Genomic DNA, 27,372 nt, shown 5'->3' with positions numbered 1-27,372 from the left:
GCCCACCCAACTCAACTTCTATTTCTTTGTGGAAGCCTCTCTGAACACCTCCTACATCTCATCCCACGTAGAGGTGGGATTGATTGATTCCTCCTCTCATTTCCTATTGAACTTTACTTTTTTATGACTCCTGTGGCACCTCTCCTGATCCATCTTGTATTACTGTTGCAATTTCTTGTCACCTAATTTCCCTTGACTGCCACTTACTCCACCCGACTTGGCTTTCGTCAGGAGCAGGGGACCCCCTCTGACTCATCTTTGGATTTCTAGAACCCCATGTGTGTATGGCATGTGTATGGTAAGTGTGCAGTAAGTGTTTTCTGAATGACCGGGGCCAAGGTGACCCCCTGCTCTCTCCTGGTCCTGGTGAGCCTGTCAGAAGAAGAGGTCGTCAGACCCACTGACTGGGACGAAGTGACAAGGGTATATGCCCAGTAATACCTCTAGGGACTGGGGCCCTAGGACCTTTGCTGCCCTCCAGGGTGAGCCAGGTCCACTTCCTGATAAGGACCCTTGCTAGAGACCAGGTGACCACCCCTTAGCCAGAAGAAAATTCCAGAAGGGAGCAGGGCCAGAGGTCATGGCAAGTCAGTTATGCATAGGGAATAAGGGAGGCACAGAGCTCTGGTGCCCAGCATCCCAGGCTGACACTGCCCATGGGTGGGGGTGAAGGGCCCAGAGTCTCCTACCCTCAAGGCCAAGCTGCCTGGCTCTGCTCCTGCCTGCCTGCTCTTCTCCCAAGTCTCCAAAATAGCTTGTCTATTTTCTCCCCTTCCCCTACTCCACACCCCACCCCAAATGTGACAACCAGAAACACCTCAGCATTCAGAGAGAAGATGTTCAGAGACAAATGTTGGTTTGTTCAGAACAAGAGAAGAAAACAAACCCAAGAGGAAACCGGGAGGTTGCCCTGAGGGCAGGGTGTGCAGGGAGTCCTGCAGCCTTCAGCCTGGCCCCTGCCTGCTCCTCAGGAAGGAGGTGGAGAGGCTGCCCAGGGCAGGCCGGCACTGCCCTCCTGGGGAGCTCAGAAAGCCAGGGTACTGCCCTCCTGGGCTCACGTTCCTGGCTCACCCTAGCTCAGAGGGCACAGCATCAATGAGTACTGGCCCTCACTCTAAAGCCTGTTGTGACCACTGACCTGTCCCCCAGGCAATGCCCAGACCAGAGAAGCCAGGGAACTTCAGAAGCAGCAGGCAGGAATGCAGCTCCGCTCCTTTCCTAGAAGGCCTTGGTTTCATGCTCTGCCTGGGCGAGGGAGCTTCCCTTAGTCTTTTCTCCTAATCATGCCTCCCTTCATTTTTCCTATGGAAATCCCACAGTAAGAAGAGAGGTTAGACTTGAGCAATTCTAGGGAGTGAGAAGTAAAGGAAGAGGTAAGAGCAGAGTGGAGGAAGAAGCTCTCCGGTGAGGAGCCACCCTCCGGAAGCCAGAGATCCTCTCTGGGCAGGAGCCAGAGGCCATAGGAGGAGCACGGACTTAGATTCATGAGACCTGGGTTTGGATCCTACTTCTACCACAAGCGGTGCGACCTTGAGAAAGCCCCACCAGGCCTGTTTCCTCATCTGTATACTGATATACAGATGTTAACAATACCTGCCTCACCTAGGCCGGATGAGTAGTAGCAGAAAACACAGGCCAAGCCTCCCACATAGTAACTGACACTTAACAAAGGGGAGGACCCTGCTGGAGCTGCCTTCATGGAGCAGGGAGTTCCTATGGGTTCCCTCCTCTACTCAAAAGGGAAACATCACAGGAAAAATGCACTGATTTAGCCAAAGGAGAGGAACTGTAATCCTTTATAAGGCTGATAGCTGAGCTAAAGCCAGCCCTGCCCCGGAGACCTTGGAGACTTGGGTAGGGGAAAGGCGTCCTGGCCCCATTCTTCAGGCCTCTTGTCCGCTCTCAGAAAAGAAGGTGCAGGTTTCTAAAGCTCTGGACGCTGCCAAACCTCCACTGGGCCCCCTGAGGCTGTGAAGTCTCCATGGTGAGCCTTCACTCTGCCCTGGGCAGTAGGCAGGTGGGGACAGAACCAGTCTGCCCCTCGTGCCTGTTCCCAGCTCAGGCCACAGAAACAGAACCACAGCAGCAGCTGCCCATGGGCCCAGCACAGTGGAGCAGGGTTGAGTATCCCAGCCCAGGAGGCTGCCTGAGCGGAACAGCTCCTTGGGCCAGGTCTGTAGCTAGGCAACAGGCTCTCATAATCAGCTCAGTTCACTTTCCATTTGTATCATTTTGCTCCTGTCACAATGCACTACTCGAATGACCAGGCTGATGTGTGCGAAAGGATGCCTCAGGGCACAGCACTGCTCCTCTGCCCCTCTTCACCCACCACCCCACAGTGCTGCGGGCCCTTCCAGGAAGGAGGTAGCTGTGAGCGAGGGAAGGAAGCACACATACCCAGGGGAACAGGGGTGGGAAGAAACGGACAGTGTGACTAGCCAGGGGCAAATGGAGGGGGGAAAATGCAGCCCCAGAACTCCCCGCATGGCACAGTACCCTCAGGCCTGGAGGGGTAATACAGTAAGTCTTCCTTCTGACATCTCCATCTGCCCCTGGGTTTTCTGATGCCATCCACAGGAATTACAGAACCTCAGGACACCTCTCAGGCCAGAGTAAGAAACAAGCTCTCTGCCTCAAAAACAGCCTAGTTCAGTGGAAAGAAGGTGTTGTAATCACAAGAGCAAGGGCTTGGGAGTCAGGGACTCTGGCTTTGATTCAAAGCCTGACCACTATCTGGCTATGTGATCTCAGGCAACTGTTTACCTTCTCACAGCCTCAATCCATTAAACAGGGATAATCACTGGGTTTTAAGTTTATTGGGAGGATTAGAGATTAATGTAAAGTATACACAGCAATGTATCTGTCTGGGGTGCTCAATAATGAGCAGTTTTTCATTAATTTTTAAAAATTATGTATTCCCACTTGTGTGTCCCAGGAGCAGGTGAGGGTTGCCTTTGCCTGGGCTCCTCAGCAGGAGGCAAGTCCTCTTTTGGCACATGTGCTGGCCAGAATTCCATCCAGGTATTCACATCAGGATGAACAACCAGAAGGCTGGAAACTAGGGGTGGTTTCCTGGCTCTGCTATTAGTTAACTGTCTTTGGCAAGAAACTTAATGTCTCTGAATCCTGGTTTTCTCAATGTTTAAATGAAACAATTAACCTTACTCATAAACTTCAAGACCGCAACTGGAATGCCTGGGCTGATGTGATTCCATGTCAAAGGGGCAAAGCACACCTTGGGTTCCTGGAAGACTTCAAGGGGCAGGCCAGGCTCTGAGCTTACTCAAAGAGGCCCCCCTGGCTTGGCCATTCAGCAGTGAGTTAGGAAGAAAATAAACTCAGTGATATGTAGGGTGCCACTTGGAATTCCAGAGAGGAACAAGAGTAGGTGAAAAGCCCCCAGAAATCCCAGAATGCTCAGAAATAGGGCCTAGCTCCCCTAACGACCTCATCCCATCCCTGCTTCCCTGGTTTGTCCCCTTTCCCATCTCTCTCTCTCTCTCCTCCCCCACCCCCAACTTTGAAAGAGTCTGAATGATGTGTGCCTGTCTCTCTCCCCTAATGCAGATAGCCAAGTGCTAACACTAGCAAGGTTAGTGATCTACATAAGAAGCCCGTAGAATTCACAGCAGACTCAGACCAGGGGCATCACTGTGCCCTCACCTTCTGAGCCGGTCTCAGGGCTACAAGGAAAGAAACCCAGGCCGTTGCCTCTAGCTTTGTTCTCAGTCCTGCGAAAGATCCCTGCCTTCTCATGGCTGCCTGCAGCCCCAGCCCAGTATGCCACGGCCCCTGAGACCTCTGCTCCTCCCTTCTCCTCCAAGCAGAAGATGTATCTGCCCTGGCCTGGCATTTATGCCAGCCTGGCTTTTCCCTGCAGGCCTGTTCCCCAATTCTCTACCCTGCCTTCTTCTATGTCTAGGACGGAGTCCAGCACAGGAGTGCTGGGAAAGGGAGGGCGCTCTGAGACTCATTAACATGACAATTTGGGATGCCGGAAGAACCAACCAGGTTCCACAGCAAGCAGCAGTCCCCAGACCCAACAAGTTACATTGCTCTTTGCTGCTGACCATGAGATCCGACACCAACCCCCAGAGTTTTCTTTCTTTAAAGAATCTAAAGCCATCCTTCAGGGATTTTTTTTTTTTTTCTTTTTTTCTTTTAGCTGTCCAAGCATAATGGGGCAAGCATCTCCTCCCCCATTTTCCCCTTCCACCTAAAGGGGTTAGGGAAACTGGATTTACTTGGGGAGGAGGTAGTAGGTCTTGCCTAAATCAACCTGTGCTTCCCCCTTCCCTCATACACCCATTTCAAGCAGTAATCTGAACCAGGGCTTTCTGGAAAGATAGTTTGTGCTGCAGCAGAAAGAAAAGCGGCAACAAAAATCTGGTATAATCACCAGCAAGCCTGTGGCTGGTCACTGGCGGTGGGAGCCTGCAGGGCCTAGAACATTAGGTCCTTCCTGTTTAATTTTCTTCTCACCCCAGCTGAGGCCAGGACATCCCAGGTGTGCAGGAAGCCTGGGGGGCATGGCATTCTCCCTGGGAGAAAGAAGGCCTCTCCTAAACCTGGAAAGGAGGCCGGATTGTGGTCTCAGCTTTGCCTCTTCTGAGCTGAAGATGCTGAAGCCTATATCCTCCTCTCTGAAGTGCATAGTTGTGGGCACACTGAGCTGCTGGGAGGATGTAAATGAGGTGGCATCGCATGGAAGCATCTAACAAAACCCACCCTAGTTTCCTTCCTCTCAACCCTGCCTGCCCCCAGCAGAAGGCCAAATTCCAGCTCTCCAGGACCGTAGCCCTGTGCGCAGTGGAGGGCAGCTGAAGATAGGGCGGCCTGTGCAGACCAAAGAAGGTGGTGGAGGAGCTGAGCTGGGCACCCCACTCACTGGAGGGGATGCAGCAAAGCAGGCAGCTGGGACTGGGTCCAAGTAGTAAGTCAAGTGTGTGCAATCTCCTGATGGAGCGTGCAGGGGAGAGGGTGGGAGTGTGTAATTCCCCTGCGGGCCTCGGAGGGGGGATGAGAGGAAGGCGGGAACAATCTGCGGTGGTAAGGTAAGTCAGGCTCGGTCCCTGCTCCTCCCGGCCCCTACACACCACCCACCACGGACCCCTTGCAGACCCAAGATGGGGAGACATGGGCTCCTGCCACTCACCCTAGCCGCCCGTGAGGAGTAGGGATCCTCGAAGAGCGCCCACATGCGGGGCTGCCAGCCGCGGCAGCCTCCAGACCCGGCGCCGTGGCCCGCACCTCCCTCGTGGGGGCCCAATCGCTGCAGGGCCAGCTCCCGTTCATCGTCGCCGGCCTCGTCGCTGGGCCCCGCGCCGCTGCCTCCCCCGTCCGGACTCTCGAAGATGTCGAGCGCCTCCTCGGCGTCGCGGTGCTGCCGGTAGGTCATCCAGCAGCAGGGTTCCACGTCGGTCTCGTCAATGCCCCAGAAGGTGAGCTCCTCCTCGAAGAGCGGCCCGCACACGTCGGCGGGGCAGTGCAGCTTGCCGGTGCGGTAGTAGTTGAGCACGTAGGCGAAGACGCCCGGGTGCCTGTCGAAGAAGAACTCGCAGCCCCCGCCGCCGCTGCCGCCCGCGCCGCCGCCATCGGTCTCGGGCCGGCCCCCGCCGTCGGGGTCGGCCAGCCAGGCGAGGCGGGTTCCCGGTAGGGTGCGCAGGGTGCTGCGGTAGGTCTCATGTCGCGTGCCGCCCACGTTGATGATGATCTTCTCCGACGCCTCGCCCTTGGCCATCTCCTCCTTCAGACATGTTTTGGACGGAGGCTTGTTCCCCGACTTGCGCCCGCGGTAGGAGGAGACACACACCGAGCTAATCATAAGAAGCGCTGCGGGGCTCCGGCTTGGGGCGGCCGCTGCCCTCCAAACACCCTTCCCGAGGAGGCAGCGTCAGACGGGGGAGGGGGAGGAAACGAAGAAGAGGCAGGAGGCGGCGGCGGCCCCCTCTGCGGCGTGGCCCTGCCCCTGCCTATCCCCCCTAGGACGCGGAGCGACAGGAGTTGGATTTCTCTGGTGCACAGGTGGTTGGGGTTAGGGCAGGAAGCTCCGGAGAGAGGGAGGCGGAGAGAGGGAGGACCCGGGGAAGTAGAAGCAAGCACACACGCGGTCCCCCGCTAGGACGGGACAGACAGACGCTCTGGGCTGGGGACACGCCCCCGCCGTCACCCCGACCAAAGACAAGGAAGCGCACAGTTCAGGCGCACCGCGAAGGTCCGGGACGCGCGCGCTCACACTCACACGGGCCACCCTCCGGCTCCCAGACCGCACCAAGCCCCGGAGCAGCCGGCTTCCCCGCAGCGGCGGCAGCGCAGCAGCAACAAGTCCTCCGAGTGGCTGCCGGGGCCGTGCTGACACTCTCACGGTAGCCGGAGCTCCGTGGGCCCGGGCTGCTTGCGGTCAACACGAGGCGGCGGCGGCGGCATGTGGCCTCTTCCCCCCATTCATAAATCCAGCGCCGGGCGAGGAAGGCAGGCGGGGCAGAGCAGAGCGCTGCGGCCAGGCGGGCGGGGGCTGCGCAGGGCGAGGCGGCAGCTGGAAAACAAGCACGCCCGCAGGAGCGAGCCTCGGGTCCTGCGTCCGCGGCTGGGAGCTGAGCCGGACCCGGCGCAGCGCTGCGGGGGCCGCGCTGGGGCGGGGGGGCCTCAGACGGGGCGTCCTGCGCTGCGCGGCGCCTGGGGGGCGGGGCTGCTCTAGGGAGCCGGGCTCTGGGCACTGACAAAGGAGTACCCGGGGCGGCGGCCGAGCTGCCAAGGACACCTGCAGGCTTCCCGCGCCGCGCGGAGAGGGAGCCTCAGCGCAACGCCCCGGCGCCGGGTTCCTGCGATCTGGCGGCGCTGGGAGCCACGCCATCTACGCGTCTGCCCATCTCCGGGCGGGGCGCCGGCCTTGGCTCGCGCGCGGCAGGGGGCGGGCGCGAGGTGGCATAGGGGAGGGGGCGCCTCGGCTCTGGTGGGCTGGAGCCCTAGGGGCTCTTGGTCTCCCTCCGGCGCTGACAGCGGCCGCCACGCTCCAGTGGCGCCTTTTCTCCGGGGCCCCGCCTCGCCCAGGCGCGCCCTTCGCGGGCGGGGTGGGCGGGGCGCGGCGCGGGGCCGATCTGGCTAGCTGCAGGCCCCGGCGACCGAGCGCAGTCTTCCTCCCCGGAGCCGAGCCCAAACCAAGCGCGTCACCTCCTCGCCGCCAGTGCCCAGCCCAGCGCGCAGCCCCTGCGCGCCTCCGCCGGCAGCCCCTCCCGCCCCCCTCGGCCCTGCTCCCCTCCTCCCCCGGGCCCGCAGCTCCTCCCACTGCAGCCCGCTGACACCGAAGCGCTTTCGACCCCTGACCTCTAACCTCCGCCCGGCTCCGTCGCCCCCTCCCCGCCAAACTGGTCGAACTGTTGCGGTTTCACTGCGGCTGATGGAAGGCTAAGGAAGAAAGAGGGTAGAGACGCTGTCGAGAGGATCAAGCTGCCCTCTCCTTTCCCAAGCACCGTGTTGGGGCCTTCTGAGCACCCCGCCCCGCATCCTGCGCCTCGGAGGCCCAGCGGAGCCCAAGACGCCCATGGTCTTCATGCTCTTCGCCTCTGTCCCAGCCACCAAAGCCCCCGCGATGGAATGGGGGACGGGTGGCCTTGGGCAGAGAAACGCCTCTTGTGCCAGTTGGAAGGAAACCGTAGCTCTGACTCTGTTCATCGCGAAACGTGTTATGGATGTGGGGTGGGTGGGTGGCCCTGAAAAGTCATTAGTTAAAGCCTTTGCTCGTCATTACTCTGGGGTCCACATAGGAAGTGCCTGTGTCCTGCCTCATGACCCCCTCCTGCTTCTACTCTTATTCCACCCATTAAAATTTGACTTTGCCTGTGTATATGCCTCCTCTCCCCTCCCTAACCCTGAGCTCCTGCAGGCGGCATTGTGCTTTTTCCATCTTGATAGCTCCCACAGTTCCTGCCTCTGAGAACCTGTTTGCTAAGTGATTGAGAAGCTGCCGTACCCAAAACATAGGCACCAACAGGACTTTACTGGCCCTATCCCAAGAGCAATTTCCAGATTCATTTGTTTTTGTTAAGTCCAGAACCTATTTTACATCTTCATATGAATCCCCAATGTTTTTTTTTTTAATTTTTAATTTTTAATTTTTTACAGCTTCAGGCAGCTTCCATGCCTGTCTGGATGATGTAAGGAGATCTTGAGGCAGAAATGAAAGGTAAATGACACACCTACCCTGGACACCTGTGCACCTTCCCATTTCCAGATCAGGCAGTACCTAGCTCAACTGGGAAAAACAAGACAAGGGCCTGTGTGTGTCTCAGGAAAGGTTAAAAGCCCAGTGCCAATGCAAGGGAGTTTTACAAGCAAGTCTCGTTATTAATGAGGCCAGAAAACCAAAATGGCAATGATCTTTGATGATCTGTACTGATACATATGGGAGGTGTGTTAATCAGAAACACACATTTTCTGGCACCCCCTTTGTGCCCAGTCCCTGCTCCTCGAAACTGATGTTTGTATTTCAGAGTTTAGCTGGCTTTGAGTTTGCTGCAGTGAAAAGAAATATCCCAAGAGTAACTGGGAAGAGAAGACCCGGGACATGCCAGAAGCTGGAGTGAGGAAGAAAGAACCACAGAATATTAATGTAATGAATAACTTTCAAGTCCTATCTGGTCCGTGTCCTGGCAAAGTCCCTTGGGGTCTCTCCCCTGCTTTCCGTTAATCAGGATGACTGAGCTCAGTCATTGGAAGAAAGGGAGTGTAGTGGGCAAGGGGAAAAAACCCATAGTATCCCACCCCTGATTGACTTATTCACTCAATGAATACTTATTGAATACCTACGATATGCCAGAAGCAGTTCCGGGCACTGGAAATACATCAGTGAATAAAACAGCCACTCGCCCTAGTAAATCTGTCCAACTGGTGCTTCCACTCTGCAGTGCTTATGGATGGTGATGAGCACCTGGGGAGATGGGTAGAGGAAGAAAGTTTCCAGGGAAAAAGGAGGCCAGGAGGGGAGGGAGGGAGGGAGATCAGAAAGTTGGGACATGGGCATGGGAACCTAGGAAGAGCTGACAAAAACAGAGGGCCCAGCCTGAGAGAGGCAGCTGGGTAAAGGTGCATGGGACCAGGTCTCCTGGCTCTGTGCACTGACCAGCTCCGGAGCGGGGAGCTCAGCCTCAGTCCTGAGGCCTCTAGAGAATGCCTCATCCTTACTGGAGATTTATTCTAGAGCTCTGGGCTCACCTGTTACCTGTGCCTCTCTGTGGGAGTCGCTATGCTGCAGTTAGCACTATGGGACTTGTCCCCATCGGTTCTTTGTGTGAGGTCTTAGTGTTCTCCTCAAAACGCAGAGCTGGAGAAGGATAGGAGAGCCCCCTGCCCAGGCTGCTGTGACACAACCTACCATGGATGTGAGGGTGCTGCCCCCTGGTGGTGCTAGGATGTCCTGGCTCCAGACCTTGCCCTGAGCTCTGGGGGCTGTGATGTGGGCAGATGGGGTGGCAGCTGATTCTGGGCTTCCTCTTGATTCCAGGACCTCAGGTACCTCTTCTAGCCTAACTCTGCCATTGGGACTCTGCCTACTCCCTCCCTTCTTCATTCCTCCAAGAACCTTGATACCTGACAGGCTTAAGCAAGACCACAAAGCAGCCACTATTGGAAATTCCTAGTTCCCCAAGCTTCTTTCCCTCAGTTTCACCTTTTCTCTTCTGTCCTCTCCTGAGTGTCCTGGTTTCTTCAGGCTGTCAGGGAAGAGCACCTGTCTGAGAGCCAGTTCACAGACGGTGTCAGCCACAGTGGATTTCCCTCATCAGGGGTGAGGGTGTGGCGAAAGAATAGGAAGAGAGGGCCATGGGAGATTCTAGAGGGGCATCGATGGAGGCTGTCAAGCACCTGCACCCTTTTCAGGCCCACCCCCCCCCCATAATAAGGTCCTCACCCTCTGAATGCTGAGGCTGACCCTGTCCGTAGGAAGCTGAGAGCCTGAAATCAAAGCCATTTACCCTTCCCCTTTCCACACTGGGAGCTTTGTATGGGCTCAGCCTCTTTAGAATTACTGGAGCCATCCAATCTCCTCTCCATCTTCCTTCTTTGAAACCCGTTTGTGGTGAGGGGCTGTACGCCAAGGCAAGGTCCTATCCAGCGGTGCTCACACTTTCCCTTTTTGGTATTCTAGCTCCTGCCAGGGACTGACCCTCCTCCTTCAGGTCCAGGCCAAGGAGCCAGCATCCTTTCCCAGCATGCCTTGCTCTCTCCCAGCCGGGAAAATTGAATCGCTTTATCAGAGTCATTGGAAGGTGATAGGGCCTCCCCGCTCGGGGAACAAGAGAAGGGAAGGCAAGAGCAGGCTGGCAGCCTCCTGTCTGCGTCTCAGCTCATGTCATCCTGCCTCCCCCCACCCCAAGCAGCCTGCAGAGACTTGCAGGCTCCAAATCAAAAGTGATAGCCTTCCTGGCGGGGGCGGGGGGTGGTTCTGGGGGGGGAGGGGGCTTTGGGGAGAACCTAGCCCTAGTGATTCAGGTCTTGTGAAGATCAGTAGAACAGCTCTGCCTCAGGACTGAAAGCAGGGTTGGGTTGCTGGGATAATATAATCCCAGTGAAGCTGTATCTGGGGCTCAAAGGCAAACTTTGAGGGCCCCGCTGTTAAAGAGAAGAGACCAGAAGCTCAGGCCTGGACAGGGCTCAGGGCCTCATACACTATGGACCTGGAGTCACAGGGTTGGAGGGGACCTGAGTGTTAGCTCATGGACACATTCCCCCCACTTAGGGATGTCAGGCCTAAGCAGCAGCAGCGAACTCTGAGAGACTGAGCTAGGGCTGGGGTTGGGCCAAGGACAGAGAGCGACGTGGGGGCCACCAGCTGAGTGGACCCTAGAGCCCTCCTTGTTTAAGGCTCCTAGGCTGGGAACTCAGCCTGCATCCAGAGAGTACCCTCCTGCCCCCGCCGGCCAGCCGCCCGCCCGCTGCACACACGCTAGCCCAGAGTCCGGCAGGCAAGACCTTTTGACACTTAGTATTTCTCCATCTAGAAAAGTACAGATTCCTCCCACCTGGGCTAAGTTCCAGGAAAAATTGGTTCATTCCATTAGAGTAGTTAATTAGTCCTGATGGGCCAATTCCCTCCAGCAATGTCCTGGGGAAAGGGGAAGCAGCTGTCTGTAGAGGCAGGCCAAACTCAGGTTCCTCTTGGGTGCCCCTGAAGTCCAGGGATTCTTCCCTGCTTGGGTCAGCCCTGGGCAGAATGGAGGGACCCAGAACCCAGGCAGCTCAGACCCAGGGGCAGAAAGCAGATCCCCACTGAGTCTTTACGCTCCGCAGCCAGCACTGTGCCTGGCATGGATCAATCTTTGTAAGGGTTTGTGGTTGAATGACAGGCATAGTCTCCCATCTCGCAGGTTTCTTCCTACCTAAGATAAGAGCCAGAGACTCTTGCCTAGTCTTTTGTATATTCCCAGTGCTCAGCACAATCCCAGGCACTCCGAATACCTGATTCATGCTTGCTTGATGCATGGAATTAATGAGGTGGGGGTGTGGCGGGGGAGGAGTCCTCCCTGTCAGTTTCTTGCTGTGTGGCAGAGAGTGCACTAGATTGGGAGTCAAGAAACCCAGGCATTGGCCCCCAATCTTCCCCTTGCTTGGTTGTGGGAAATCTGGTCTTTTCCTCTTTGGGCCTCAGTTTTCCCCATTGTTATACAAGGAGGTTTGGCCAGATAATCAGTAAGGTTCATGTTCTGGTTACTATTGTTATGAAACAAATTACCCCCAGTATGTAGTGGTATAAACCCAACAGTCATTTTATTTTGCTCATTATTTTATGGGTCAGGAAATTAGGAAGGGCTCAATTGAACAGTTCTTGATTAGGGTCTCATGCAGCTACAATCAGATGTCAGCGGGCTGCAAACATCTGAAGCTCAGCTGGGCTAAACATTCAGTATGATGTGTTCATGTGGCTGGCAGTTGACACTGGCTGTTGGCTGGAAGCTCAGCTGAAGCTGTCAACCTAAGCATCTGCAAACATATCGCCTCCCTACCATGGCAGTCTCAGGGTAGTTGGCCGTCTTACATGGCAGCTGGCTGCCTCTAGAACCAGTATCCCTAGAACACCAGGTGGAAGTGGCATGGCGTTTCCTAATCTAGCCTTCAAAGTCATATAGCATCATTTCTGCTATATCATGTTGGTCAGAGGAGGCGTTTGCTCACCCAGATTCAAGAGGAGGAGGATAGACTCCACTTTTGATGGGAGAAGTATTAAAAAGAATTTGGGGCCTTTTGTTAAAACAACAACAACAAAGAAAACAAAAACAAAACCCCACCATAGCCTTGTGGTCTGTGGAATACTTTAGCCTTGGCCCAAGTCCCTGTGACTGGAGCTGTCTGGTGGTGACTGCTGGGGTGAACCCAATAATGTACAGGATCAGTGAGACCCCCACACTCTGGTACTTCCTTTCCTGGAGAGAGTTCCTTTCCTCCCCTCCTTCCTTGGTTTCTCTGGATTTTAGGATGAAACTGTCCTTTGTGAATAGCTTTAGGAGATGGCTCATTGCATGGGTGATGGGGCCCCAGAATGAAGCAGGCCCCATGGCCTTGCCCAGGATGGCAAGAAGGAGATAATATTTAATGAGCACCTATTGTATCCCCATATAGAAAGAAGTCGATACTGTATTCCAGTAGATGTTACTGATGAAGTTCATTTTTCCCTCATACCATCTCTAAGGAAGATATTTTATTGTCGTCCTCCTTTTACAGATCAGAAAATGGAGGTTCCAGGGTTTAAGTGGCTTCCCCAAGGTGGTATGGTTGGTGACAGACCCATGATTCAAACCACTCATGCCACCTGCCCTGGGGCAAACCTGAGGCAGAAGCAGCGGCCTCACCTGTCCTCCCGCATGCCCTTCTCATCCTCCTCCCTAACTGCTCCCTCCACCCAGGGCCCAAACTTAGCCACTCACCTCCCCACCAGAAATGACCTGTTGTGTGTCCAGTTCTGTGTCTCTAAGCTGATAGCCCCTCAGGAGGAAGCTTCCGCCCAGGTGCTGGTGACTGATGACAAAGATCCCTAACGCTCTAGAATCGGCCCATAACATGGGCAGCCAGATTTTCCCTACTCCCCATCAACAAGTGGGGGCTTCTGTGTGCCCTCCCCTTTATTTGGGCGGATGTTGTGACCCACAGAAGATGGTGGAGGTACTGTGCCATTTTCCAGGCCCAGGCCTTAAAAACCTGGCAGCTTCCACCTCCTGTCTCTTGAGATGGTCTTTCTGGGCACCCTTAGCCCCTCAGTCAGAAGTCTGGCCGAGTAGCCATGCTGGAGAGGCAGTGGTAGCTGCTCACTCTGGCCGGCAGGCCCAGCTGAACCCAGTCTTCCAGCCGTTGTCACTGGAGTGCCAGGCATTTGAGTGAATGTGAAGGCAGCTGCCTTGGACTCTCCAGACTAGTTCGCTGCTAGTTGAATATCACTGAGTGACCTCGGTTGCCACCAAAAGAGTTGCTCAGACAAGTCCTGCCTGAATTCCTTACTCACAAAACTGTGTGATAGAATGGTTGTTTTAAGCCACTCAGATTTGGGGTAACTTGGAACACAGCAATAGATAACTGGACCAACATGTGTTATCTCACTGAATCTATTTATTATCTCTGTTTTACAGACTAGGACATTTAAACTCAGAGGGATTACATGACTTGCTCAAGGCCTCCCAGGAAGCAGGAAGCTGGGTGGCATTTGAACTTGAACTTTAGAAGTATGACTCTAGAGCTCCTTTGAACCAAAGCCCTTGCTATGCTGCATCTTGGCGGGTCTGGGTGCCCCTTCTGGCAGAAGGGCTCGCATCTCAACCAAAAACATTATCTTCAACCAAAAGACTGATACTTTACAAGGTGTGACTTTTCCAGCACCAGGCCATTTCCCGGTTTGAAAGATACATGGGGAGATGTGGAGTCATAGGGCAGGGCCCCTCCCTCTGCCAAACTCAGGAGAGCAGGGGCTGATTTTATCTTTATTCATCTATAGCTGGCATGAGCCTGTCCAGGGTGGGTACGTAATAAATGTTTGTTCAACAAATAAACTGACCCACAAAGGAATAAATGATGGAGAGGAAAGGAAGGCAAGCAGGCTACGATCTGGCAAGAAAGGTTTTCCTGCCATCTGGTGGCTATTCCTGGAACAACACTTTCTATGGCAAGAGAAGAAAATGACAGGTTTCGTCAGGGTCCTTGGCTGTGTGTGTGTGTGAGTGCAAGCAGCATCATTCCAGCCTGGAGCTAGGTGGGGTGGGGGTGAGGCCTCCTCCAGGAGTCAGACTTCTTGCCTCTTTCAGTGTCGGTGCTCCTAGAGGGTGAGGCAGGAAGAAGAGCTTCCCCAGACCCCAGCATATTCCGTTCTTCACAGTGCTGAGTATTCAGTGGGTGTTTAATAAGTGAACACTTGGGGCTGGAATGTTTGAACAGGGGTGATGTCAGATCCCCTAGTTCATCTTTACCTTCTACTGAAGTTTGCAAAAGGGATAGCTATCTTGAAGAGAGGGGCAGAACTTTAGAATATGCCTGTTCCAGGGGAGTCCACCCCACAGCACCCAGGAGTCCCCTGCCTCCTAGTCCTCGCTTTCAGACCTCTGAACACTGGCACCTTCCCACCCTTGTCCTTCCCTGGGGTGGGCCTCCACACACCCCGCCCTTGCCAGGCTGACAAGTATAGCTTTTCCTGGCAGTCAGACGGGACAGGAGTTTCCCCTACAGGGTCTTTAAAAACCACCTTAAGGTGGCTAAAGGTCCTTTAAAAAAGACCACCAAATACCATCCTTATTTCAGATGCAGTTTCACCTGGAAAAATCTAGACAGCAAAGGATCTCCCTCAGGAAATGGTTGCAAAGATGACAGGAAATTAGATACGGGGAATCGCTGGACCCCAGTAGGGCCCTCTGCAAGTGTATGCGTTATTAACACCTATGACAGTTCCTAGGAAAATACAGAGATGAACCTGCCCACACTTCCCACGCTGCTCCTCAGCCAGCCAGCACCCACAACCCCCTCAGCAGTCCTGTACACCCATCCCAGTCCAAGCTTTTCCCCCCAAAGTTTCCCACAGGATCCTTGGTCACCCATCCCTCTCCCTCATTGCAAGAGCAGGTGAGAAAGGCAAGAAGGGTTTGGTAAGAACAGACACTTTATTGCACACCATGGTGGGGGAGAGAGGAAGAAGGGTCTAGGGTGACAATGCCTCATCCCCTCCCCTGGGCTGAGTTGTTTTGACCCAGGGCTCTGACCAGCCTTGGGACACAGGGACTTGAATTGTTCTGAACTTATGCCAGAACCCAAAGTGACAGCCTGGTGTGTGTGTTTGGGTCTGTACAAAGCAGAGCTTTCAGTGAGAAGGGGCCCTAGGCCCCCTCCCCCAGCCTAAGTCACCAGGCCCCAGTGAAGCAGCAGACCTCACATCTCAGGGCCTATTTGAAGGATACAGGGGTGCTCAGGGAGCCAGGTTCATTCTAACTGGTTCAGTTTCCAGCTGTTTTCACAGTGGGGAGTACTCTGGGGAAGTGGGATGGGGAAGTTGGGGTGAGGAAGGGCAGAAAAGCAGCCCTTCTGCCTGGTAATACCGTAGACCTGTGCAGTGCCTGGGACCATGGCTCCTGGGTCCCAGTCCCATGACCTACACAGGCTGACTCAGAGCGGGGGTTCTCCTGGCACTGGGAAAGCAGCAGCCCCTGCACATGTATTGCTGGAGGGCAGAAGCCGACCTCACTGGCATTCACTGATGTGCCCTACCTGTTCAGCCCCCATCTGGGCCTCGGGCTTCATGTTGCCTCAGTGAGGAGGGCAGAAGGCTCCCTGAGCAAGAAGCTGGTGATGGGGCTGGAGGGCAGGCACAGGTAAGGGATCAGGAGACTGTGGACTCTTTCAGGCACATCCCGGCCCTGGAGTTCCCTCTGCCTTCTGGTGGGCACTGTTTGGACAGCACCAAAGCCAGTGGGGGTGGGGACCCTGTGAAAGGACTTGGGGACCTGGTCCTCTCCTGCTCCTCCAGGATTCTGGGGCTGGTTCTTAGCTCATCAGGTGACCCCACCTGCCTTTGACTCCAAAGGCATCAGAAGTACAGTGGGGAGGGGGCAGGTGGCCCTTTCCAAACACTGTCAGGACCGCATCAAGGGCAAATGCAGCAGTGCTGTGAGATCCCTCTTGGGGTCTCGCCATCTTAAGAATCCTAGTACTTTTCCTCTGGAGAAGAGCTAGCGATTCTACTGGGAACAGCAAGAAGCTGACTGGTAAATACATTTAAGGATTTTTTTTTCCCCTAACGCCCTCCTTCCCTGTTTCTGGCAAACCCAGTGGTGTGAAGGCAATGAGTCACCAGCAAGAAACACATGCCTTTCCCCATAGCAGGGGGCTCCCGAGGCACCCTGCTGGCCCTGAGACTCCCCATAGATAGAGCCGAGAGGAGGAGGAGGCAGGGGGAGGGAGCGTGGTCTTTAGGAAGGTGGTGAACACTGGGAGTCACAGATCAGCACGCTACACACACCCACACTCACGTATGTGCACACCATACACACACGCACGCACACACACACCCTGAGCTCTGGGCCCTACGTCTAACACACAGCGAAGACACAGCAAAAGCTACAGGGAGCACTAGCGCGCCCACACCTAGCAAGCATACAGCCCCAGCTCAGCCCCTCCCGCTGGGGCCTGGCCCAGCCACACGCTACAAAATTAAAAATATATCAAATATACAATGAAAATAGATCTGTACAGCACTGAGGATGAAAATAGTCCACCAGCCACAGTATAATATTGGGTTTGTCATTTAACAGCATTTACACCCACATGTACAGAGTGAATATACAATAGAAACAGAATATATAGAAGAGTATATATAGTAGAGTGTCTCTCCTGGGGCTTTGCTTTTCCTGTTGCTAATTCTGCTTGGGATTTGGCAAGGGGCCAGGTGGGAGGTGTTGTCAGGTGAGGGGGCCTACGGTGGGATGTTGTGCCCCAAAAGCTCATCTCTTTGAGAGGTGGGTCTCTCTCTCCCCTCAAACACTCAGAAAAGACAGGTAGGGCAGAGGGGGCTAGAAAGGGGAAGGTGTGGAAGAGGGATGTGTAAGAGAGATGGCAGGTTGGGGGATAGACCGCTCCCAGGCTTGGGGGGACAGTAAGGAACTCGGGGGTGAAGGAGGACACCCTGATTCTGGTCTGTCCCTCCAGGTCCTAAGAGCAGTCTGAGCCACAGGAGTGACTTGGGACCCTTCGTGAGGGTGTCCGGGTTGAGCACTGTGGCCTGTTTCTGCCCTGCCCACCAGAGCTCTCCGAAAGATGGAGCCAGTATTCCCTCCTTTCTCCCTCCTTTTCTTCCTTCCCCCACCCCATCCATCCATCCATCCATCCATCCATCCATCCATCCATCCATCCATCCATCCATCCCTCCCTCCCTCCCTCTGCAGACATTAACTCTTGGGTCAGGTTCCTCCCTGGCTGCACTCTGAGAATGGGTTCTCTTCCAGAGGAGGCCCTGAAGGTAATGGTGGGTGGGGTCGCTGTTGTCAGCTGCACCCTTCTGCACAGGCTGGCCTCCATTCTGAAGACCAGCCCTTGCCTTTGGCAGCCTCTACTGTCCACAGCACTGGTCACTATGGGCCAGGAAGGCTTGGGAAAGGTTTCCAAGGTGTCTGCACATGATGTGCACACTGTGCTTGTATAATAAGGAGAGTGAGTGGTGGCTCAAAGGGGCAGTGAAATTATCTGTCTTTCCCCAGGAGTGAGGCTTCCTGGGGATAAGCCCCTGAACTCCGGGGACCCCTGTTCCAGGGGAAAAGCTGCCACTAGACAGAACATTGGACCCCAGGTGAGGAGGGCGGGAAGTGTGCTTCACAATTGTGCTCCAAACTATCTAATTTGTGCTGGGAACCAACAATTTGTGCTCTGGAAACCTCTCCTTGCATTGTTTCCTTCTCTCTCCAGGAAAGAGGCAGAGGCCACCACTGTGGGCTGGGGAGGGGTGCTGGGGACAGGGAGATGGCTAAGTCCTAATTGAGGTGGGGAAGGTTCTGGTCCCAGTCACTGCACTCCCAGACAAGATGCAGGAGCACACACCACCCACCCCAGGCAGGGCCAAGACATGGGAAGATTCCACCCAGGGACCAGGGCAGAGGATGTTCCTCACCTTCTGCTACCAAGGCTCATGCTCAAGCCGAGGGCAGCACCCACCTCCGACAACAGAACTTGGGGCTTCTGCCTATGCCCTCCCAAGTCTGAGCCCTGAGCCCTTCTGCCTTCAAGCAGGTAGCCGCTTAGACTAGGAGCAACCCCGTCTGGGCTGGGCAGGATGGTGTCCTGTTCTCATGGCAGAGTGAGCCGAACGAAGTCCACTCTCCTTCCCTGGCCCCAAGGCCTCTCACCACCACCATCTGGCGGCTCAGGGCACCCCAGAGCCCTAAGAACTGCAGGTGGCAAGTTACAGGAAGAGAGGGAGGGGAGTGACTCCTGCAGTGGCCACCTGGAATCTTCCAGGGACTGGGAAGCCGGACTAATGGGTTGTTCCAATTACATGGCTGCAATCTGGCGGAGGCTCTTGGAGGGCTAGACGAGTGGGGTCCTGAATTGGGAAACAGAGCTGCTTCCAGCCTCCTGCTCAGGGCTAGGGAGCAGAGTCTTCTGGGACTGAAGAGGGGAGTGAGGCAGGGCAGACCCTCTCTTCTTGGGCAAAGGGCCTGGCCTGGGCCTGGTGACCACCTTGAGGAAGAGGCCAGGCCTGGACGAGTGGGCAGGTTGAGTGTGGGGGGAGAGGCGGGCAGGGCTGGGGCAGTGGTCACAGCTCCGACTCAGGGGTGCTGGCCAGGAGGTAGCCGCTCCCATAGCGTCCATTGGGGTTACCACCGGTTTCCAGGGGCGATGTGCTGCCGGGCCCCAGATAGGAACGGTGAGTGGGCATGGGGGAAGGTGCCTCACTGGGCACCTTGCTGAGGATGAAGCGGGTCTCATCGTTCTCCTCCAGGTTGGAGATGTCCTTCATCATGCGGCCCTTCTTGTAGGACACGGAGAGGGTGTTGGAGCCATCAGAGAGCAGGTGGAAGTGTCGCAGGACGAACACCACAGGGATGGGCAGCGTCGCCACGACGATGAGGGTGATCAGGAGCGCCATGGCCCAGTTGGGGAAATACAGGTAGCGCTCGGCCGCCTGCGGGTGGGCTGCCTTAAGGGCTGCTGCCGGCACTGTGACAGCCCTCCCCTCCCAAACCCTCCACGACTGCTCTCCTGCCCTCACCCATGGCCTTCCACTCCTCTCCCCTCCCACCATCCTGGTCAGGCATAGCCAAGGATGGGGGTTGACAGGGGTTTACCTGGTCACCTTGGTGAAAGGGTCTAGGGTGATTTCTACTATTATAAAATGGACTAATTCCACTCCACAGGCATGGAGAGAGAATATGGGTTAGAAAGACTGGATAAGTGCATTAATCCTTCTAAGCCTCAGTGTCCCCATTTGTGCCACAGGGATGATGCCACCTCTGTCTTTGGGCTGTTGTAGGATTGCGGTTTAGGTGTGAGGCACCTGGCAGGGCCTGGCACATAGCACCTGCCCGAGAAAGGTGTATCCCTATCAGCGGTTGCGTTAAAGGCCTGAGAAGACGCAAATGTCCCTGGGGTTTGGGGCCCCAACCCTCACCTCCTCCTTGATCCAGGCGCTGTAGCCCGGGGGCGTGACCCCCAGCTGAATGACGCTGGCTGTGGTGAGTATAGCCATGCATAGTGGAGACACGAACTTCCACATGTAGAAATAGAAGCGGTAGGGGCGGAAGCCCAGCATCTCCGTCAGCTCCTGCATGAACCTGCCAGGCATAGCAGAGGATCCAGCAGTTGGCATCCCTCAGTCACACCTCTCTCTTCCCCCTTCACCATCTCCTCCAGAAAGTCTTCGTTTCCCAGTCCCTCCCTCCTGGGCTCTTCTATTCTTCACATTCAGTGCTCATTGTGTGTGGTCTGGCTGGCCCCTGGGAAGGCTCTACTGTCCTCCTCTAACTTCCTCTGATTCTGTCACATCACACCCCATCCAGAGATATGATAGGGCCCACCAGACACACCCTGGGCAGATGCACGTCTGTTTTATGTATAGACAGCTTGTGTGTTCAGGGAGTGCCTAGCCCTTTCACACTGGCCTGGCTGAAGGTTCCCCCTGCTGGAAAAGCAGTAGAAGTGCACTTCTCTAGAGTCCAAAGGTAGAGAGCTGCCCTGACTCAGGGGTTTCTCACCAAGGGGTGAGCAGAATTCGGACGGCCGGCAGGTTTGTGCTTGAATGGCATACAAAAGAATCATCTTTACCTCAGTAACCCCTAACTGAAATATTGCATTACTTTCTATTATATTATGAATGCAAGCAACCACAGTAGTATTAACAATACCCGTGACTGTCGCCAATAGATTAAATTACAGATATTTTCATGTTACATCCCAGTTATGGAAGGTAGTGTCATGGCTGATTTTCATCACTACTTCAAAGTTACTATTGTTATTAGATCTATAGCTAGATCTTGTAACAATGCATTAAAAATAAAATGCTCATACATTACTGTATCACAGATTTTAAACAATATTTCGCTATTTTTCAATATTGTTAGTTTCTTATATAATCCTACACATTTTATCTTATGCATTTACAATAACAGGAGTACAGGGACATCACCAGACTGCCGAAGGAGTGCGGGACACAAAAATCAGCCAGAGTCCCTTGTGGCAGTGTCTTACAGCCCTGGCCCACAGCGGGTGGAAGCAGAGGAGTGTCCTTTCCCCCACTCCCTGTCCCCTCCTGTGCTCTCCTAGGAAGCAGACGGCCCCTGTGAAAGAGCCCCACTGCCAAACCAGGTCCAGGCATCAGGGAGGGTCAGACTGAGTGGGTTAGTGGAGGTGGGTCTTGCCAAGGACAAAGACAATGTGGTCACGGTCGATGCTAAGTGAGTCAGAGAGACGTAGTTCTAGAACTCCTGGGAACACGTATTTGCCCTAACTTGAGGGATGAGGCCAAGAGCTTACAGTAAGTGTACGACTGCCCTAGGCTTAGGCTGTGAGACCCAATCCTTTCTTAGGGCTGAATCCTTTTACTCTGCACGACCCCAGACTTGGGGCCAAAACCACACCTCATCTCATACTCCTATCTAGGCCCTTACAACTGTGAACAGGCTGCTGAAGTCTACACGTTCTCCGAGGGCAAGGGCCTATTGTAGACCCACTAAGCCCTTCATAAAAACTTAACAGAATTCTGAAGAGTTGGTACCCAGGAAAGGTGCTACGGTAACTTAAGGATGATGCGAGGACCTGCACCCAGGACACCCAGTCCTCAGACTGGCTCTGTTTCTCCCTGGACAAGTGGCCTTAAGCAGCCCTGTCCTTGCACTATGCCTCGGTTTCCCTAAATGACTTGTAAGGGCCCTTGCAGCTCTGCCATTGTGACTCTATGATCTGCCTCTCCAGGGAGTCATGACAGGACAGACCCCTCCTCCCGTCCCACCTTTCCCCCATGTCCCCCTTACTTCTTGGTTCCATAAATCCAGGCCACAGCGATGTTCTCAAGGATGACGATGAGAGTGAGTGGCAAGGTGGCCGAGTAGTCATCGAACATGGTGACAAAGTAGTTTCCGGAGCGCTGGACGAACAACAGCCCCACGAAGAATGCAAAGACACAGCAGCCCACTACAGAGAGCCGGGAGGCCGGTGTGGGGGCAAAGGTGCAGGGTGGGTGGGGCCCTGGGGGTCTTGGGGCACCCAGGCCCCTCCTATCACATCCCTCCCCCACGCATGCCTGCAGCACTCCTGCCAGCAGGCCCAGTCCTGCACGAGGGATCCAGATGCTCAGGTTCTAAGCCCCGCTCTACTAGTGGGGGAGCAACTGAGGAAGGCATTGTGTCTAACTTTCATCCCATGCCTCTGCCCCAGCACAGTGCCTGGCCCATGGCAAGCGCTCTACTTACTTGCTGCATTTAACTTAAATGATTCATCTGATTGTTCCCAGTCTTTTTCTCCACCTCAGTTTCCCCATTTGAGAACAGAAAGATACCCGCTCTAGGGATGCAGGTGAGAGGTATCCCTATATGGGCCCTAGATCAACTCAGCAGACCCCGAAGGGAACTGTGGACCGGAGTAACAAAGATGGAACAGGGCGCAAGGCCAGTGAGCGCCCCTGCCCAAGACGACTCAGCACCCCTACCCGAGATGACTCAGCAGACCCTTGGGGAGAGGGGTAAGTGAACCAACAAAGGGGCCTAGGTGCAGGCCTCCCAGCTCATGTTTGCTCCACATTTCCAAGTAGCTTTCTCTTCCTGGCTTGTGAGTGCTCATCACTGAGTGGCACAGCCAGGCTCCAGCTGTGTCCCAGTGAAGGGTGGAGCCTTCTGGGTGTGGGGTCATGAAGGACCCAGTCAGAAGCCAGAACAGGATTGCTGTCCACAAGGGCAGCCTGCAGAGCCCGGGCGTGGGGGCAGGGAGGAGTTACCTGTGAACATCTCCTTGGGTACCTTGAAGGTGTCGATGATGGGCGTGGTGATGCCCGCCATGGTCCCGATCATGCTGCCCAGGCCCAGGTTGATGAGCATCAGGAAGAACATGACAGACCAGAACGGGGAGGCGGGGAAGTGCGTCATGGCCTCAGTGAAGGCAATGAAGGCCAGGCCTGTGCCCTGCACGGACTGAAGGTGGGGTGGAAAGCAGGACCTGTGAGGTCACCCCTCCCCGGGGAGACTGCTGCTGCCTTCCTTCTGCCCTTTGAACTTTGGAATAACTATTCCCTCTTTCACAGGGGTTCCCACGTCCACCTAAATCCTGTTGATTTTGGCCAGTGGGTCTCAAACTTTAGCAGGCATTGGAATCCCCTAGAGGTAGCTCAAAAACACCAATTTGGGAGTTCACCTATGGGACCTAGAATCTACAGGTTGTACCAGGAGTTAGGTGATTCAGAAGAAGATGCTCATGTTTAGAAATACACCCAGCTCAGGACCCTCCTCCTCTAAGATGTCTTTCCTGATTGCTCCAGCCACACTGTGGCCGCTTCCAGCTCAGAACTTCAGAACTGCAGATCTTCATGCAGTGGTCTCAGCCTCGGCTCTCAATGGAGGCACACTGGAGCCTTTAAAAACACCGACACCTGGGTTTCACCCCAGGGACAATGACTAGACTGGTCTGGGGTGAAGCTGGGTGTCGGATTTTTTTTTTTTTTTTTTTTAAAGCAAAAACAAAAAAACCCCAGGAACTCTAATGGGTAGCCAAGGTAGAGAATCACTGCTTTAATGACTGGGCCATGCTTGTGGCTCAGGTGACACACACTGCCGCCTGTCACTTATACGTTGCCCTGTAATATTCAGTGATTATAAGGGAACATTTCTTCCCCACTAAGTGAGTGTATAATTCTTGTCATTTGAGTGCTATCGGAGTTGTATTTTATGAAAACACTGCTATAAATTTAGTTTTATTCAGAGAACCAGGCCATGCCCAGGAGAACTGGGCAGGGTTTTAGAGAACGTGAAAAGGGGAGGTCCTTTATGCTGCCAGTCACCTGGGGAAGAAACCAGGGCAGGGGACCCGAGATTGGGCTCTCTTGCTCTTGATCCCCGGGGAAGGGGTCAGGGTGCAGGATGCAGCTCCCTCAGCATTAGGACGGTGCCATTCCAATGGAGCTGACTTTTAACATGGAGCCCAGGGAAAGCACCCTCTTCCCCAGTCCCATGAAGGACAGGGTTGACCCAGGCTGATGGGAGCTGGCTCTGCCCCATGTGAGCCTTGGCTCCAGCCTGGTTCCGAAGACACTGTGGGTATGTCCCTTTCCTGTTACCCCTTCTAACAGAACAGGCATTTTGAAAGTGTCCAGCTATGTAAATATAAATAGAAGCAAGGTGTCCTAACTTGGGCCTGAGCATTAAGGAGGAGTCAGCACCCCCCACCACCACCCTAAAGTCTAAGTATCATTGTGGCAGTGAGACTGGAATGGGGACAGGTGGGGGAAGGCTAGAAGCATCAAGGGGTGGTTCTGAGCATGGGCTCTGGACCCAACTAACTGGATTTGAACCCAGCCTCTCTCACTTACTAGTTGTGAGACCTTGATCAAGCCCCCCACCTCATAGGCTACTCATCTGTAAGGTAGGGAACAATATGAATACTCAATTCATAGAACTGTCTTGAGCATCAAAGGAGACAGATAGCAATGGACAAACACTAACGTCAACACTTCTTTGATGCATACCAAGTCAAGGCACTGTTCTGAGTGCGTTACCTATGGCAGTGACTGGTGCACGAGAAGCCCACTCAGTAAATAGAAACATCGTCCCATACACTTACTGTGACTTCTGAGAGGTGTGTGTCTGCCCTACTCCTTGTCTAGGCTCAAGCCTACCTCTGGGCAGGGACTTTGGCCAATACCTTTCTTCCCTTTCACTCCCTCTGGACACATAGCAGATCCTTGCTTACTAAGTAAACTAATGACTACCTGTCAGCATCCTGAGGCCTGAGCCCAAGCTCCAGCCAGCGACAGCTGCTCTCTGGGTTCCTGCCTGTCCTGGGAAGGGCAGCCTATCCCCGCACCTTGTCCAGCTCATCCTCCAGAAGGCAAGGGTCAAGGCCCAGGGCTGAGAACTGGTCTTCCTTCACGGTCATGATGACATTGTACATCTCCATGTAGTCCTTTGTGGTCAGGTGGGAGAAGTTGACGTGAGGTGGGATGAGGTCCCGGCTCAGGACATTGGTGTTGAGGTACCCTAGGATTTTCTCAGCATTCCTGCAGCACAAAAGCGAGGGAGCCAGGTAAGAAGGCAGGGATGGGTAATGGGTGAGATCCTGGAGGCTCCTCCCAGGCACCCAGGTGAGACCCTCATGGGCCACCAACAGAGGCATTTCTGAGCTTGTCCTTGTGGACCAGAGCTGGTGGGGACAGAATGCTCCTCTGATCTCCATTCCTCAGCCTGAGTGGAGGGGACCTCTCTCCCCATGCACACACCCGCCCCCTACTCCCAGGTAAGGCAGACAGGGAGAAGGAGGGACAGGAGGAGAGATGCCACCTACTCGACCACACACTTCTCATTCATGATATTGGCCTTGAAGCCCAGCACGGCAAATACCACGAGGGTGGCCAACACTGACGTGAAGAAGTTGATGAAGGACACCAGGGCGGCATCGAAGTGGCAGTTGTTGTCCTGCTTGTTGTAGCTGGAGAAGGCAATTACACCACCAAAGCCCAGGCCCAAGGCAAAGAAGACCTGGGTGGCTGCCTCCCGCCACACCTGGGGGTCCAGCATCTTGTCCAGCTATGGCAGAGGACCAAGCAGGAGGAATAACAGAGACACAGAGAAGATGGTTTTATTCATGTGCACACCCCCTTTCTCACATGCACACCCCCTTTCTCACATGCACACCCCCTTTCTCAGCCTCAACAGAGTTCAGAGGCAGCAGCCCATAGTGGTAAGAAGCTGTGTGAACTTGGGCAATTTCCCTAACTCCTGTGAGCCTCAGTTTCCCCAATATACAGATCACAAGAGTATCAACTTCAGAGGATGATTGTGAAGCCTTGGTAAGACAACATACATGCTGAGTGCTTACATAGTAATTTAACTGCTACCATGGCTTACCATGCAGCCATCATACTAAGGAACATCATCAAGGCCATCACATACGGTCACGTAGTGCACAGCTCTAGAGAGTGCCATTCACTTAGACTACAGTGTGACAGATGCCTCCTAGAGTCCTGCAGTGAACAGCTTGCACAGCAGCACAAGGAAACTGAGAATACCAGAATGTCCATGATGCCTTCTCCACCTCAAACTCCTCTACCTCATGGAAGGAAAAAAAAACAAACCACCTGCTTCTCCCCGCCACCACCCAAGCGGAAGCACAGAGCCTAGACAATTCCTAGAGAAAGGGCCCCCGCCTAAGCCTCCATCTGCCCTCACACCTGACAGAAGCCTGAACTGCAACAGCATTTGCATGGCATGGAGCAATTTGCAAAGCCCCTTTCTAACCCATTTTCCTTTTACTGTTTGTTCCTTGGGGCAGGGACCAAGCCTTGGACCCAGCATGGAGCTTTAGAGTCTCAGACAGATCCAGATCCAAATCCTGACTCCCATGTTTAAATGGCTATGAAGCCTTCAGGAAGTGGCAGTGACTGTGTTATAAGCCTCGGTTTACTCATCTGAAAAAAGGGAATAGTAATAGAGGCTCTGAGTGAATGTGAGGATCAAATGTATAGCAACAAGTAATGCCTGTACATAGTGGCACTCAATCCTAACAGAATGATGCTGACCTAGTCAGGACAGGGTGTTTTGTATTTTGTGGGGGTGCAGGAAGCAAAGATTACTATTCACATTTTTAAAGGGTAAACTGAGACCCCAAAGATGAAATTTCTTGCTCAAGGTAATGGAGCTGGTTAGTCAGGGCAGAGTGGTTACTAAAATATAGATATTCTGGGCCAGGCCCCCACCCCCGACCCCAGCACTAGCTCCTGACTCAGTTTGCCTATCACTTATACTCTTTAAAGCATTTTCCCCTGCAACCTGTGCTGCTGAGGTGAACCTAAGTGACCTCACTCCAGACAGACTAAGGAGGTAAGGAGCCAATTAGAGAGTTCACTTCCCTGTGGTGACAAGCCCTGTGTGGGTCCTGGCACCCCCCCTTCTGAGTACCTGTGGGTAAGTCCACATCTGAACAGTGAGGTGTTGGACTTTAGGGTCCATCTGGACTTTAGCTGTCTTTAATATCACAGCCCTAAATAACATCCAGGACACAGGGCCCACTTGCCGCCATCTCAGCAGCTTCCTAGGCACGTCTCAACTCCTGGCAGCACTCCACCAGCTGATATGTTGGCAAGCTCAGAGGATTGGCAGAGCAGTGAGGCTGAGGGTGGCACCCCCCCATGCTGAGGGGAAAGAGGTGGGGGATGGCAGTCGAGCCTTTGAGCTTCAGGGCCTGGGCACAAATGGAGACCAGGAGGACTGTCTGGTCAGAGAGCATGTGTGCTCCAGGGGAGATTAAGGTCCCCTATCCAGCACAAAATAAGTAAAACCATCTTTAGTCCACCAAGAAAGCCCAGAACCCAGAACTTAAGGATCTAAGGGCCCCTTGGCATCCATGAGGAGACCCTCTCCCCAGCCCACCCCTGGGTACTTATTAGGTGTAAGGTGTCAAGGCCTCCCTGTAGCAATGACATATAGCCACTCATCCATCAATCTCTGAGCACCTGCTGTGGGCCAGGCCTGGTGCCAGGCAATGCAGAGACCACGGGGAACAGAGGTAAGCAGGGTCTCCGAGTTTATACTCTAGTTGGAGAGAGACACATTGGTCAAATGATCCCACGAACAAATGCTAAATTGCAAATGTGACAAGGGCTGTGAAGGCTGGGCACCCAGTGCTCCGAGAGCCCATAAGAAGGGGATTTGAACAAGTTGGGAGGCC

General features: G+C 54.3%; 2 protein-coding genes and 1 pseudogene across 6 annotated transcripts in view; all 3 read right to left on the bottom strand.

Annotated features, from left to right (window-relative positions):
• Window positions 1-7,017, bottom strand: part of KCNC4 (potassium voltage-gated channel subfamily C member 4) — a 50,089-nt gene extending 43,072 nt beyond the window's left edge. For 3 of the 4 annotated variants that reach the window (XM_030936269.1, XM_010386260.2, XM_010386258.2), the window contains exon 1: window positions 5,156-6,036. In XM_030936269.1, coding sequence (XP_030792129.1) covers window positions 5,156-5,824 — 669 coding nt within the window. In that variant the 5' untranslated portion in view covers window positions 5,825-6,036. Of the gene's footprint in view, window positions 1-5,155 lie in introns of all 4 variants that reach the window. The other variant, XM_010386259.2, reaches the window with a different exon arrangement.
• Window positions 7,018-15,106: 8,089 nt separating this feature from the next.
• Window positions 15,107-17,377, bottom strand: LOC104680332 (annotated as a pseudogene). The gene has a single exon (XR_750444.2). The product of XR_750444.2 is annotated as an uncharacterized LOC104680332 (transcript).
• Window positions 17,378-17,471: 94 nt separating this feature from the next.
• Window positions 17,472-27,372, bottom strand: part of SLC6A17 (solute carrier family 6 member 17) — a 49,364-nt gene continuing 39,463 nt past the window's right edge. The window contains exons 7-12 of the mRNA XM_010386256.2: window positions 24,991-25,232; window positions 24,514-24,706; window positions 22,436-22,628; window positions 21,477-21,636; window positions 19,619-19,781; window positions 17,472-19,132 (exon numbers count right to left, since the gene is read on the bottom strand). Of these exons, the coding sequence (XP_010384558.1) occupies window positions 18,764-19,132; window positions 19,619-19,781; window positions 21,477-21,636; window positions 22,436-22,628; window positions 24,514-24,706; window positions 24,991-25,232 (1,320 nt within the window). The 3' untranslated portion in view covers window positions 17,472-18,763. The remainder of the gene's footprint in view (window positions 19,133-19,618; window positions 19,782-21,476; window positions 21,637-22,435; window positions 22,629-24,513; window positions 24,707-24,990; window positions 25,233-27,372) is intronic.

Source organism: Rhinopithecus roxellana, chromosome 8 (assembly GCF_007565055.1).
Source record: "Rhinopithecus roxellana isolate Shanxi Qingling chromosome 8, ASM756505v1, whole genome shotgun sequence".
Lineage (NCBI taxonomy): Eukaryota > Metazoa > Chordata > Mammalia > Primates > Cercopithecidae > Rhinopithecus > Rhinopithecus roxellana.
Note: the sequence above shows the minus strand (reverse complement) of the source record. Positions and strands in the feature narration are given on the sequence as shown.